Below are 13414 nucleotides of genomic sequence, written 5' to 3'. Positions count from 1 at the left end.
GGAGTCTCTGAGTTGGCCCCTCCCTGAGGGTGGAGGGGAGGGAGGAGCAGCTGAGGAGGTTCCCTTTGGCTCCCTGGTGCAGGGATTTGGAGCTAGGTATTCCCAAATGTAAAACCCCAATTCCAGCGGGTGACCTGGACTGATGGCCTGGAAGCTGGGGCATGCCCCAGACCTCTCTAGAACTTAGGGAGCTGGCTGGGCAAGGGGGCAGTTTGGGAAGGAGCTGGGAGGTCCTGGGGCTGCTGGGAGGAGGCACTGCCTGCAATGACCTTCTCTTCTTTTCTAGCTCCTCCTCTTTCTCCTCCCTCTCCCCACCTCCCTTAGCACCTCCACACCCAAGACCTCGAAGCCTCACCTCATTCTTCATGGCCCCTACTGTGACCATTCTTTCATGCATGTCCATCTTGCTCCGCCCAGAATGTGGGCTCCGTGGTGACCCTGTGTTTGCTTCCCTGTGTCCGGGGTTCCCGGGTGGGCACATAGTGGACACGCACTCCCCCACCCGCACGCAGATGCAGGTCTAGACACCAACGTGCTCATGGGGTTCAGGAGATGATTTCCCCCTTCCTTTGTTTATGCCATTTTTGTCATAAAGCTTTAATCTGAGAAATGTCTGATCTACAGACAAGGGCTGTCAGGTGAGGCTGGCTCTCTGTGGGGCGAGGCTGGTGTCTCTCTGGGATGGCCTGGCATGCTCTGTGAACTGAAACCAGGGCCCCCACCCATGCCTTCCTGTGCTGGGCTGTCGAGGCCCCAGCAAAAGAGGCGTGAGCCCAAATTCACACCCTGCCCTCCTGCAAAGTGGGCCTTGGGTCAGGTGGCAGTGCCAAAGGAGCTGGGACTCACCACTAGGTCATCACAGGAGCGAGGGCACGGAGGGCCACAGGGGCTATACTCGGCCCCTTCAATGGCAGTGCAGTTGGTCACTGAGGGCAGACAGGATGGGCTGAGAGCTGTGTGGGGCCATCCACCCTGGCCTCTATCCCTGGAATGCTTCCTCTAACTCCCCTTCCTCCATCCCTGACCCCCACCCCCATCCCTGGCAGGTACCTGGGCAGGGCAGAGCCTGGCAGACCTCCCCCTGTGCCCGTGGCCCCTCGCAGTAATCCCCCAGGCCCTGGGGTGGGGGCTGGTCACAGGCCCGGGTCCGGCTCCGCAGGCCTCCCCCACAGCTCCGGCTACAGTGGGACCAGGGCCCCCATGGACCCCATCCCCCAGCTCCTGGGGACACAGCAGAGGAAGGAGTGAGGAGGGGCTTGGCTGGGGCCAGGGGGCAGCTGGTACAAGGCAGCAGCATCCACAGCGCACAGTGGGCACCACCCTGGGCTCCTCAGGAGGGTCCAGGCGGGCAGGGCAGGCAGGCACTCACGATCACACCCCTGCAGGAGACATGGCTCCTCCTCAGCCTCGGGGCCTGAGCAGAGAGGTGTGGGGGTGGCTGGCAGGGGCAGCGGAGCCACGGTGGATGGCGCTGCACTGGGGGACCTGGCACAGAACCGGTGCCGATGGCGCCGGGCAGGGCCACAGGAGGCTGAACACTGGCTTTGGCTCCAAGGGGTCCAGGGTGACCACGTGGGCTCACCTAGGGGATACCCAGGAGGCGGGCAGGCAGGAGGGGGACAGGCACAGGCTGGACAGGCTGAAGATGGAGAATGGTGCCTCTGCCCCCCATCTCTCCTGATGGCTTTCCTGCCCCAGTCTCAGCCCTGGCCCACTCCTGCAGCCAAGGGATGAGGCAGCTGGGATGCAAGTCAGAAGTGGGGATGCTTCCTTACCCTCCGCACAAGGCCAGGAGCTGCAGTTGGCGATCAGCCCAGAGACACAGGAGCTGTGGGGAGCAACAGGGGTCGGTTGGTCTATGGGCTGCATTGTGGCCCCCCAAACCCTCAAGTTCAAGTCCTAGCCCCCAGTCCCTGGGAATGGGAGCTTATTTGGAGATGAGGTCTGTACAGAGGTGATCGGGTTAAAAGGAAGTCACTGAGGTGGCCCTAGTTTTAATGCATCTTATGTCCTTTATAAGAGAAAATGTGGGAAGATGACGTGAAGAGACAGGGAGAAGGCCACCTACAGGCCAAGGAGTGCCAAGGATTTCCGGCAAACTCCCAGAAGAGGAGTGAGGCCTTGAACAGTCTCCCTTGCAGCCCTCAGAAGGAGCCCACCCGCCAACACCTTGATCCTGAGCTTCCAGGATCTGTGAGACCATCAGGGGCTGCTGCTCTAGCCCTCCAGTGTATGGCACTCGGTGGCAGCAGCCCCAGGAGGCTAACACAGGTGGGGAGAGGGAAGACAGGTGGGGGACAGGGGGAGGGAGGGGCACAGGCAGGTGCAGCCTCAGAGGGCTGGATGGCTGTGCCGAGGGGCTGGGGGTGGGGGGCACATGTGTCTCTGTCCCCGACTGGAGCCAAAGTCCCTGCCTCTGAGGAGGAACAGCAGCTCCTCGGAGGTCACAGGGCCATAATGGGATGGGGGTGGTGTCTCACCAGTTTTCACATGGACGAACCACAGTGCTGCCCGGGGGGTAGAGGTGCCCCTCGTGGGCACAGGGGCAGTCCTGGATGGGCACACACACGTTGTTCTGGAATCGAAACCCTCTATCATCTTCTGGCTCCAGATGGGCTGGGCCTGGGCTCCCCACCCCGGTCAGAGCCTGCAATCTTCAAGCTCCCCCTTAAAAGCCAGCCGCCCTCCTTCCACAGACGTGCAGCTCTCCCCACTGCCCTCCCGCCAGGCAAATGTGGACCATCGGCTTGGGGGCTGTGGGGGTGTGGACCCTCCAATTTCTAGGAGAAAAAGATCATCTTAAACTGCAGGACATGAGACTGAACTGTCAAATCCCCGTGAAGTCAGCCATGAAAACATGAAATGTGCAATTTGTACAGCAATGGTAGGAAAAGACACATTTTCATCAACAAAATAAAAACAGAAAAACATTGTGCACAGGGAATCTGGACAGAAGTGCTTCAGATTTAGAAGAAACAACCATCTTGCGGCGCACGACTCAAGGTCAAATGCACAGAAGTTTACGGGCCAGGGCCTGGGAAGCACTTTCCCTGCGCCGTCTGACTGACTCCGATGACTGGCTATAATTTTACCCCAGTTTTACGAAGGAAGGAACTGAGGCACGGGAATACTATCCCCAAGCTCGCAGGGCTACCAGTAAAAGAGCCTGATTTGGACTCTGATATGATTACAATGTGTCCCTTAACCATATACCACAGCTCACCCCACGGCTTTGTTCAATCCCACCACGCAGCCGGCATTTCCTAGCCCCAATTCCCACCACCCTCTGACTAGAGTGGCCACCTCTCTGCTCTCCAATCTCGGATCTTCAAGTGCAGGACCCCCTCCTTCAGGAAGCCCTCCATGCCTCCCTACTCTCCACACCCTCCAATCTCTGATATTCAAGTCAGGATCACCTCCTACAGGGAGCCCTCCATGGCTGACCCAGCCCACTCCACAATGTGCAAAGCTCACTTCCTGCCTGTCTGATGGTTCTAGCTTCATTTTATGGGCTCTGGGTCTGGTTTCCCCAGACTGGCTGCTTCTCGAGGGCAGAGACTACTCCTTCCCCACAGAATAGCTCAGCTAGAGATTAAACATACTATAGGTGCTCGATAAATAACTGGTGATAACATAGTGGACAGAGCACTTGAGCAGGGACAATTCACAAAGATCTAGACCTATCACCATTTTTACCAGTGAGGAAACACAGGTTAGGGGGAGAGGGATGAGACCTGCCCAGGATCCCCTGCTGGTTCCTGCTGGAGCTGAATTGTGACCCATGAGTTTAGTACCCTTTCCTCAACCTTGCAGGGTCTCCCTGTCTCCAGCCTCATACCCTTTGTTCTTCGCTGTCCAGATCCTGCCTGTCCCTTCCCTGCCACCCCATGGTCCCCAGGCTGTACAGAGGCCTCGCTGGGGCCAGGGAGGGGGACACTCACCAGCAGGAGCATCCCAGAGGGGCAGTGGCAGCCAGGGTGGCAGGTCTGGTTAGCCCCTCTTGGGGCACTGAGCTCTGCACAAGAGGCAGGGCCCTGGGCACAGTCCAGCCACTGCTTGTCCCTGGAACACACGCCAGGCACTGGCCCTGGGGACATAGAAATTGACAGCCCAGCCCCAGAGCACTCAGCTCTCCCCTGAGCTCCCAACCTGGGAGAGGCACCAGCTCTGGGTATGGGTGGGGTGGTCATGGGGACTGCACAAAGGCTGAGGGACAGGGCTGTGCTGGGGTGGCAGTCAGGGGGTTGACAGTGCCCTGGGTTGGTAAGAATGAGAACTGGAGGGTCCCCAGGGCAGGCCTCACCTGCGCAGGGCTGCAGACCACAGGTGGAGAACTCCATGGGGCTGTGCAGGCCGCTGCCTCGGGTGCGATTCCTGTAGCCACCACCACAGGGCACGGAGCATGGAGACCAAGGGCCCCACTCCCCACCAGGACCTGGGGGTGGTACCCAGGTCACCGCAGGCCCTGCCTCCCATGCCCACCCCACCTTCTCCTCCTCCCACCCAGACACCCCTGGGGACCACTCCACCACTTCACCTGCAGCGTCATATCCCGCTTAATGTGCCTCACACCTGCTTGGGCGGGGCGGGGCTCCAGGATTCGGCCTAGAACTGGGCTGGTCTCTAGGGAGAAGCTGGGGCTACTCTGAGGAGGGGCCCTGTTAGGGAATGGACCCTCAAGGAATCTCTGGGGACCATCTCTTAGCGGCATCTCTTGCACTTCTCTGGAGATTCAGGGTGGGGGGTGATGGGAGTCTTCTTGGCTTTTCTCTGGAAGGTTCTTTAAGGAGGTCTCAGGACCTCAGTCCTAGCTCTCACCTCGACATGGCCGCAGGCTGCAGAATTCAGCCTCCATGGTGGGGCCTTGGCACTCAGCACCCCCAAAGGCAGCTGGGGGTGCAGTGCCTGCCCGGAAGCGGCGTCGAATGCCCACGTTGCAGCTGCGGCTACAGAGACTCCACGGGGTCCAGGGACTCCAGCCACAGGCCACTGCCAGGACGTGTTGGGGGTGGAGGGCAGTGTGTGTGAAACCAGGTCAGTCTTCTCACACCCTAACTTCCCTGGGCACCACCGAGCTCCCAGTTTATCTCAGGAGGGGCCTAAGTCCCCTATGGTCCCTGAAGACCCACCACTGCCCAATTCCCGTGCCCCAAGCATGGGGGTACCTGGGCAGCACTCCGAGGTGCATGCCATCTCACCGGAGACACAGGTGCTGCAGAGAGAGGGGGCAGTGAGGCTCTACCTGGCCATCATGGCCAGTCAGCCCTTAACCCCGGGGAAGCAGCTGAGACCACTGCAGAAGACAAACCCAAGGGTCTGGGGTGTGAAGCTTGCTGCCCATGTCCCCTGCGAAGTTCGCGATGCACCCTCAGTGAGCCCCACAATGCCCAGGCGCTGCGCTGTCCTTTGTCCCAAGGTCTCATCCATTTGTATTTATTGGGAAATGACCTCGAGGGCCAGAGCCAGGTAGGAGGGATTTAGAGAGAGCTGGAGTTCTCCTAGGAGGGAGAACTGGGTACTTCTCTACACTTGCTGTTCTCTCCAATACTTGTTTTAAAGCCTATTTAATAAATACTGGAGGTCCCAGAAAAAGATCGGAAAAACAAAGTGAGAAAGAAAGGATAGGAGGGAGGAAGAATGAGGGAGGAAGAATGAAGGAGGAGGAAATCGAAGGAGGGGCAGGGTATATAAAATAAAAAGTAAGAGGGAAATGAAGAATGGCCTGGGCGTGGTGGCTCACGCCTGTAATCCCAGCACTTCGGGAGGCTGAGGCAGGTGGATCACTTGAAGTCAGGAGTTGGAGACCAGCCTGGCCAAATGGTGAAACCCCGTCTCTATTAAAAATACAAAAATTAGCCTGGCGTGGTGGTAGGTGCCTGTAATCCCAGCTACTAGGGAGGCTGAGGCAGGAGACTTGCTTGAACCCAGGAGGTGGAGGTTGCAGTGAGCTGAGAGGCGGAGGTTGCGGTGAGCTGAGATTGCACCACTGCACTCCAGCCTGGGTGACAGAGCGAGACTCCATCTCAAAAACAAACAAACAAAGAATGAAGGAAATGAAGTGAAGAAAAAGAAAAAAGAGAGAAATCACTTGGAGCACCCTCTGCTGGCAGGTCCTGATGTCAGCTTTGGGTACTGGGCACTTGAATGTTTCTGAACAGAAATCAAGTGGATCCCAGGTATGAAATTATATTCAGGAAAGAGAACCAGAGAAAGCTGTGTTGGGAGGTTAGACCCCCTCCCATCTCTATTTCTATCATAAATCGCTCCATCGATCTGAGATCCAATCTTCCCATAAGTCAAATGGGGATGACTACTCGCTCTAGTATTCCCAGGACCCTGCCTGGCACCCGTGGCTGCTGTGTTGTGTTTGGGGAACGGAGCACCCCACCACAGGGTGTGCTTGTGAGAGGGAGCCCATGCCTGCCCACCTCTAGATCCCCGACCCCTCTCCCACACTGCCCCCACGCTGTGACCCACCAGTTGTTGCAGGAGTCTAGGCGAGCCATTGCTCCTGATGCATAGAGCTGCCCGTGCAGCTGGCAGGGGCACTGATTGCGGGGCAGGCAGCTAGCATTGTGCAGGAAGAGACCAGGGGGGCAGGTGCAGCCAGGGGCGCAGAAGCCCGTACACTCTATCCCAGGGCCCTGCGTCAGGCACAGCCGAGGGCAAGGACCCCCCTCCTGGCGACACTGCTCTGCTGAGCGGAACACCATGTTCTCTGGGCACTGGGCTGGATAGGAAGACAAAGCAGGTCTCAGCAGGGGCAGGAGGGATGGGACGGGATGGGAAGGGAAGGGAGGCAGAGGGGCGGAAGGGAACCTGCAAGCAGGGCATGGGGCGGCAGCCTGCCGGGCAGGACTGTGCCAGAGAAGCCACCCCTCCTGCCCCTACCCTCACAGCTTTGCTCCAGTGTCTGGGATGGCACCAGGACACAGTCACGGCTTTGCTCTACTTTAATACAAATATTCTTGAGAACAGACCATGAGGAGTCCAGTCATCTGGGATAGGAGGAGCGCTCAGAGGACAAGGGAGAGTGAGGAAGGGGCCAGGGTCACAGGGGCCAGCGAGCACTGCTCCCCCACGATTCTGGCCCTGAGTGTGTTCTGCCCTGAGGAAGGCCAGTCTGACTCCCTTGGAGAGCCTGCTCTCTGGGGAAGGAGACCTGCCCCCAGCAAGGAACAGCAAAGGGCCGAGGGGCCACAGCTGCTGGGACCTGGTCCCCGGTGGCAGGTGGGAGGGGCAGGGAGCTAGATGAGACACAGGAAATCCCAGGCTCCCTTAGCTCCAGGCATTACCTGGCCTGGAGTCGGAGGGCAGTGATGGGCGGAGGTGAGGGTGGGGAAAAGGTCAAAATCCCCAGGAGCTGGGCCAGGGAGGCCCGCTGGAAAATAGGCAGGGAGTCTGGTACCTGTGCAGGGCTGCGTGTTGCAGTCCCTGGTCTGACTGTGGGGTCCTGGGCACGTGGTATCCCCTGGAGCCAAGCTGGAGCAGCTGCGCCCGCGTGTCTGGATGCCTCCATCACAGGGGGCTGAGCAAGTGGACCAGGGAGCCCACAGACCCCAGACGCTTGACACTGCCAGGAAGAGCCCAATCCAGAGTCACAGACACCGGCACGACAAAGACAGTCCAGGATAGGGTATCGTGGGGCTGGAGCTGTGTAGCTTGCAGGGTCTTAACTGCAGCCTCCAGCCCCCACCTACATCTACCACTCAGGCTGGCTTGCTGGGCGATGGCTGGGGTGGGAGAGGCTTAAGAACAACAGCCAGGTTTGCTCCAACCCTTGGCCCCTCCCAGGTGCCTAGAACCGGTTCAAGGGGGGCATTCTTCTTTGCTGCTCATCCCACCCCAGAGTCCGAGCCACCACTGAGCCCAAGGGGGATACCTGGGCATACAGGGGGACTGCAGGGCTCCTCCTGGGTGGCCTCTCCTGGGCAGGATGAATCCCCAGGGCTGGGGCAGAGCCGGGAACGACTGCGCCAGCCAGGGCCTCCTCCGGGGGCAAGGCAGCTCTGGGAGCAGGAGGACCAGGAAGTCCAGGGCGTCCAGCCCAGCACCTCTGTGGAGGGGGAACAGGACAGGCCATTTGTGCAAAGGCCTTTCCTGGCAGGGCCAGGGAGGGTCAGGGAGCCTGGGTTAGGTCTGAGAAACTAGGTGGGCAGAAGAGGGCTCACAAGGAGGAGGGAGGCTGCTCTGGGCTCAGGGTGCAGCCTCTGCCCCTTCTCAGCTCACTTGCTGGGACCCCCACTCTCCAGCCCCACCTTTTTTCTGCCTTTTTGGGGGGTTGAGGACAGGATCTGTCAGCTAGAGTGCAGTGGCATGCTTATAGCTTGCTGTAGCCTCTACCTCCTAAGCTCACGCGATCTCCTATCTCAGCATCCCGAGGAGCTGGGACCACAGGCATGCGCCACTACACCCGGCTACATTTTTAATTTTTTTTTTTTAAGAGATGGTCTATGTTGCCCAGGCTTGTCTTGAACTCCTGGCCTCAAGCAATCCTCCCACCTTGGCCTCCCAAGGTGCTGCAATTATCGGCGTGGGCCACCGCACCTGGCCTCCAGCCCCACTTCACACCCTCAGGAGCCAGGCACAGAGCCTCCTGTGAACCTGGGCTCAACTACATTCCCACATCTCTCTCCTGGACTCGGACAGCACCTCAGCAGGACCACCACCAATCCTCATGCTTCCCCCAGATCAACACTTCCTGATCCTTCTATGTCAGAAACTGATGAAGAGTCCCTGTGGACAGTCAGTGTCCCACCAGCCACTCTCCACTGGCCCCTCTTTCGCTCCTACTGCAAGAGCCTGGCCCAGACCCCCTGGATGCACCTTGCCTCTCTCCCCCTCTCCTGCCCCACTCCTCTTTCTTCCCCCCTTGCCCACCTCGTCCCATTGCCCTGCACACCTGTGGGGCTGCGCCTGCTCTGCAGAGACCTCCACTGGCACAGGCACTGTCTGAGAAGCACCCGGTGGGTGGAAAGAGGGAAACCATCTGGCACCTTCATCTGGTCTCTAAATGTTGCTGCTGGCCTCCCTCAACCCACCAGCCTCACCTCTCTCGCCCGGCTCTGCAGTTGCCTGCTGCACCCAGGCCAGCCTGCTCCTGGCGCCCGGGCAGTCTGGGCGGGAGTCTCTGCCTCTCCCCATCAAAGCCCCTCCACCAAGGCCAGTTCAAGGGCTGCCTCTCAGACTGCGGAGGTGTTACCAATCCCCCACGTAGAGTGGTCAGCGGGTCCCATCCCGTGTGTTCTCAGGGTACAGAATTGGGAGGAGGAAGGGGGGGCTCCTGCATCCAGGCTCCCGGCTATACCTGTCCCACACTCTGTGTGGCAGCCCTGCAGTTCCTGCCGGTCACCTTCACACGGGGCACCCCCCCAGGCTGCCGGACGGTTGGAGGGAGACCTGGGGAGAGAGGCAGCCCTGAGCACCCGCTCTGCTCTCTCCCTGCCCTCACTCCCGCCTCCTTCATCCTTCATCCCCTGTCCACCATCTTCCCACTATCGCCCCCTCAGGGCTGGCCTGGCTCCTCACCTCCCTGGGCCCCACCACTCCTTCTCACACTGCCATCCACCCCTGTCGCACACCTGAACCTGGCCCTCACTCCAGAGCCACAGGAGCGGTCGCAGGGAGCCCAGGAGGACCAGGCTGACCAGCCGCAGGGCAGGGGGCAGCCCCCTGGTTGGCACAGCAACTCCCCCTTCTCACACACGCTGCAGGGGAGGGAGAGGCTGAGGAACTGGTCAGGGCTGGGGAGACCCCGGCACAGTGCCCTCCCTGGTGCGGCCGCCCTCACCATTGGCTGCAGTTGCCCAGGAGGAAAGACACCCCTGGCCACTTCAGCTCTTCGCCCACCAGGCAGGGGCACTCAGAGAGGGGCAGGCAGCGAGTGTCATGCAGAAGGAGCCCCGCGGGACAGCGGCATCCTGGGAGTGTGTGGAAGAGGGCACTCAGCCCCAAGGGGCACAGCAGGGAGGGGAGGCTGGAGACTAGGGGCTGGTGGGCCTGTGTGGGCACCCCACAGTCCCCCTGCAGGCCAGGTCTGCCTCACCTTCCACACAATGCCCACTGCAGTTTCTGTTGGCCTTGGGATCCAGGCAGGAGGGTGGGCACGGGGGCACCAGCCCCTTCTGGCACAGATCGGCCCTCACATACACATGGCCCAGCTCACAGTCTGGTGGGAGATGGGCACCAGGTAAGCCTAGGTGCTGGGAGGCCCAACCACCCCATGCCCACAGTGCTCCCTCCCTGTCCCCAGCCCAGCTCTCCCTTACCTGTACCACCTGAGCAGGGCTGCAAGCCGCAGGGTGCCCTCTCTTGGGAGGCCCCGGGGCAGGGGGCACCGCCATTCTTGGGTGGTGGGTCCACACAGCTTCTCCGGCGACTCTGATGGCCACCCCCGCAGGAGACGCTGCAGGGTCCCCAGGCCTCCCACATGGCCCATGCCCCAGCCACTGTTGGGGAAGGTAGCATGTGGGTCCACCAGGAGGGGCCCAGGAGACACAGGCTATGAGAGAGTGGCCGGAGCCAGGGCTCCCCTCCTCCCCCGGCCTGGGCAGCGTCCAGCAAGGCAGCCAAGGGCCCTGCCCTGGGCGTTCCACAGCTCCTCTTCTGTCCCATGAAACCTCCCCTAGGTGGCAGGTGCCTGGAGAAAGGGCTCTAGGTCCCTCCCAGGACAAAAGCTCTGCTCCCTGGGAAGCGGCCGGGACTGCGGGGATCCTGGGGAGAGCTGCCCTGATGGCAGCTGTAGGGCCACCACAGCCAGGGAGGAGCCAGGGTGGGGCTGAAAGAGGCCCCTGTGTGGGGAGCCCCTCTCTGCCATGCACAGAAGTGGGTGAGGGCCACTCCCTCGGATCGATGGAATAAAAGAGTGACAAGGCCTTCAGCATGGCACCCAGGGAAAGTGGCACAGCTGGCTGACACCTGAGGCCCGGCTCCAAACACCCCCACACACCATCTCCCTTAATCCTTCCAGTGACTTCTGAGGCAGGAATGACCATTATTTCCAGGCTATACACGAGAACCTGAGTCTCGGCTCAGGTAGGAAAGGAGGGCAGAGCCGGCCAGGAGGCTCTCAGATAGAAACCCACCCCAGGTTCCCACCCAAAGGTTCCCGAGGAGACTGGATGGGGGGTTCCCCACCTCCCTCTGGGAGCAGGGCCTTTCCCAAGAGAAGGCTGGGGTGCAGGGTTACCTGGGCAGGCCTGCACGAAGCAGGACTGGCTTCGGAACCGGTCACGCGGGCAGCTGCCCCCTGGCAGAGGAGGCCGCAGCAGCTCCTGGCGCTGGAAGGTGAGGCCCAGGCCACAGCTGCAGCTGCAGCTGCTCCAGACAGACCAGGGGGCCAGCACGCAGTCCACTGCAGTGGCATGGGGGCCAGGGCTCAGAGGGGCTCATGCAGGAGGGGGTCCTCAGGGCTGCCCCTGCCCTGGCTGGCACATACCACAGCCATCCTCATCCGAGCCATCCTGGCAGTCAGGCCGCAGGTCACAGCGCCGCTCAGCAGACAGACACTCCCCGCTGCCACAGCTCAGCTGGCTCGGGGAACAGAGGGCCCTTGAGGCTGGAAGCCCAGGCAGGGCCATGGTAGGCACCGTGAAGGGCACAGTGCTTGCTGCCCACAAGGCAGGGAGAGAAGGGAGCCACATAAGTAGATTCCTGGCTGGATGATACACTCAGCCCCTTCTCAGGCCAAGAGCCAAAGTGAGCTTGCTGACTGGAGCCCCTGGCCTCCCCTTCCTCCTGATGCCTCCTGCACCCCATGCCCAGAGCAGGCTTCCTTCCACTATGTGTTCCTTCCACTATGGAGTCTTGGGTCTACACAAGCTCTCACACAGAGATTCTAGATGCTTAGGTACCTTCTTCCTGAATGCATACTCCCTGGAGTGGCCATTCTTGTGATTGATTAACATTGGATTTCTTTGGTCATGATTGGAAGACTAAGCTTTGATCACAGTGATCTACTTTGCATGGATGGATGGATGAATGAATGGATGGATATATGGGTGGGTGGATGAATAAATGGATGGATATATGGGTGGGTAGATGGATAGATGGGTGGATGAATGGATGCATGGATGGGTGTATGGGTAGGTGAGTGAATGAATGGATGGGTGGATGGATGGACGGGTAGATGAGTGAGTAGGTGGATGCATGGGTAGCTGATGAATGGATGAATAGAGGGGTGGGTAGATGAATCGATGGGTGGATGGATGGGTGGCTGATAGATGCATGGGTGGGTGTCGGATGGATGGATGAATGGATGGGTGGATGGATGGATGGCTGATAGATGAATGGATAGAGGGGTGGGTGGATAGAGGGGTGGGTGGATAGATGGGTGGATGGATGGATGGCTGATAGATGAATGGATAGAGGGGTGGGTGGATAGATGGATGGATGGGTGGGTGGATGGATGGATGGATGGGTGGCTGATGAATACATGGATAGAGGGGTAGGTAGGTGGATTGAGATGGATGGATGGATGGCTGATGGATGGATGGATTGATGGATGGATGGGTGAATAGATGGATGGATGGGTAGATAGATGCATGGTGGCTGGCTGGATGGGTGGATGGATCGATGGATGGATTTGTGAGTAGACAGATGGATGATGGGTGGCTGATGAATACATGGATAGAGGGGTTGGGGGTGGGTGGGTGGTAGATGGATGGATGGACGGGTGGGTGAGTGAGCGGGTTAGTGGATGGGAGGGTGGGTAGACGGATGGATGGGTGGCTGATGGATGGATGGATAGAGGGGTAGGTAGACTGTTGGATGGGTGAGTGAGTAGATGAGTCTCTTCAAAGGTCAAACAGGTTTTATAAGATAGGCTGAGACCCCAGGCCTATCCTATTCCCCATCTTGACCACCCCCAAAGACACACACACTCCTGTTTTTACCCATTTTCTCCATTCCCTGCTGCCCAAGCCTCTCCCGGATCCTTTCCAATATGAGCTACAAATGGGGGCAGACACTTTCCTACACTGAAGGATAAGTGCCACCCCCTACCCATAGGACAGCAGGCCCTCCAGCAGCTCACCACAGTGCCTCTCGTCGGAGCCGTCGAGGCAATCCTCCCTGCCATCACACACCTGCGCCTGTTCCACGCAGCCCAGCACCTCACAGGGCGTCTGGCCGGGGCCACACTGCACAGGTGGGAAGGACCCTGGGGCGACGCTCTGGCCTGTGGGCACCATCACAGCCAGCTGACCGGTCACTTGGCCTGCCCTGTCCTTTCTCCTTTGCCACCTCCCTGAAGCCCCCAACCTCCCTCCTCTTGGCATCTGCTATGCCTCACTCTGCCTATCTTGGGATAATAGAAAAAGGGTAAACTAGGCTAGGAAACTCGGGTCCTTCCCAAAATGACCTTGAGCTGTGTGACCTTGAACAAAGGGCCTCTGTCCCCCTCACAAGGAAGGTG

General features: G+C 59.6%; 1 protein-coding gene across 1 annotated transcript in view; it reads right to left on the bottom strand.

The window, feature by feature from the left end:
• Positions 1 to 13414, bottom strand: part of LOC116813241 (SCO-spondin-like) — a 58441-nt gene that overhangs the window by 19228 nt on the left and 25799 nt on the right. The window contains 20 exon segments of the mRNA XM_058427842.1: positions 847 to 926; positions 1051 to 1221; positions 1370 to 1582; positions 1776 to 1828; positions 2481 to 2575; positions 3942 to 4087; positions 4304 to 4435; positions 4819 to 4989; positions 5166 to 5212; positions 6478 to 6730; positions 7409 to 7573; positions 7883 to 8056; positions 9308 to 9399; positions 9582 to 9707; positions 9791 to 9920; positions 10046 to 10168; positions 10269 to 10448; positions 11189 to 11353; positions 11438 to 11608; positions 13034 to 13177. Coding sequence (XP_058283825.1) covers positions 847 to 926; positions 1051 to 1221; positions 1370 to 1582; positions 1776 to 1828; positions 2481 to 2575; positions 3942 to 4087; positions 4304 to 4435; positions 4819 to 4989; positions 5166 to 5212; positions 6478 to 6730; positions 7409 to 7573; positions 7883 to 8056; positions 9308 to 9399; positions 9582 to 9707; positions 9791 to 9920; positions 10046 to 10168; positions 10269 to 10448; positions 11189 to 11353; positions 11438 to 11608; positions 13034 to 13177 — 2831 coding nt within the window.

This window comes from Hylobates moloch, unplaced genomic scaffold (assembly GCF_009828535.3).
Source record: "Hylobates moloch isolate HMO894 unplaced genomic scaffold, HMol_V3 SCAFFOLD_1, whole genome shotgun sequence".
Classification (NCBI taxonomy): domain Eukaryota; kingdom Metazoa; phylum Chordata; class Mammalia; order Primates; family Hylobatidae; genus Hylobates; species Hylobates moloch.
The sequence above is the reverse complement of the archived record's forward strand: the minus strand, read 5'-3'. Positions and strand labels throughout refer to the sequence as shown.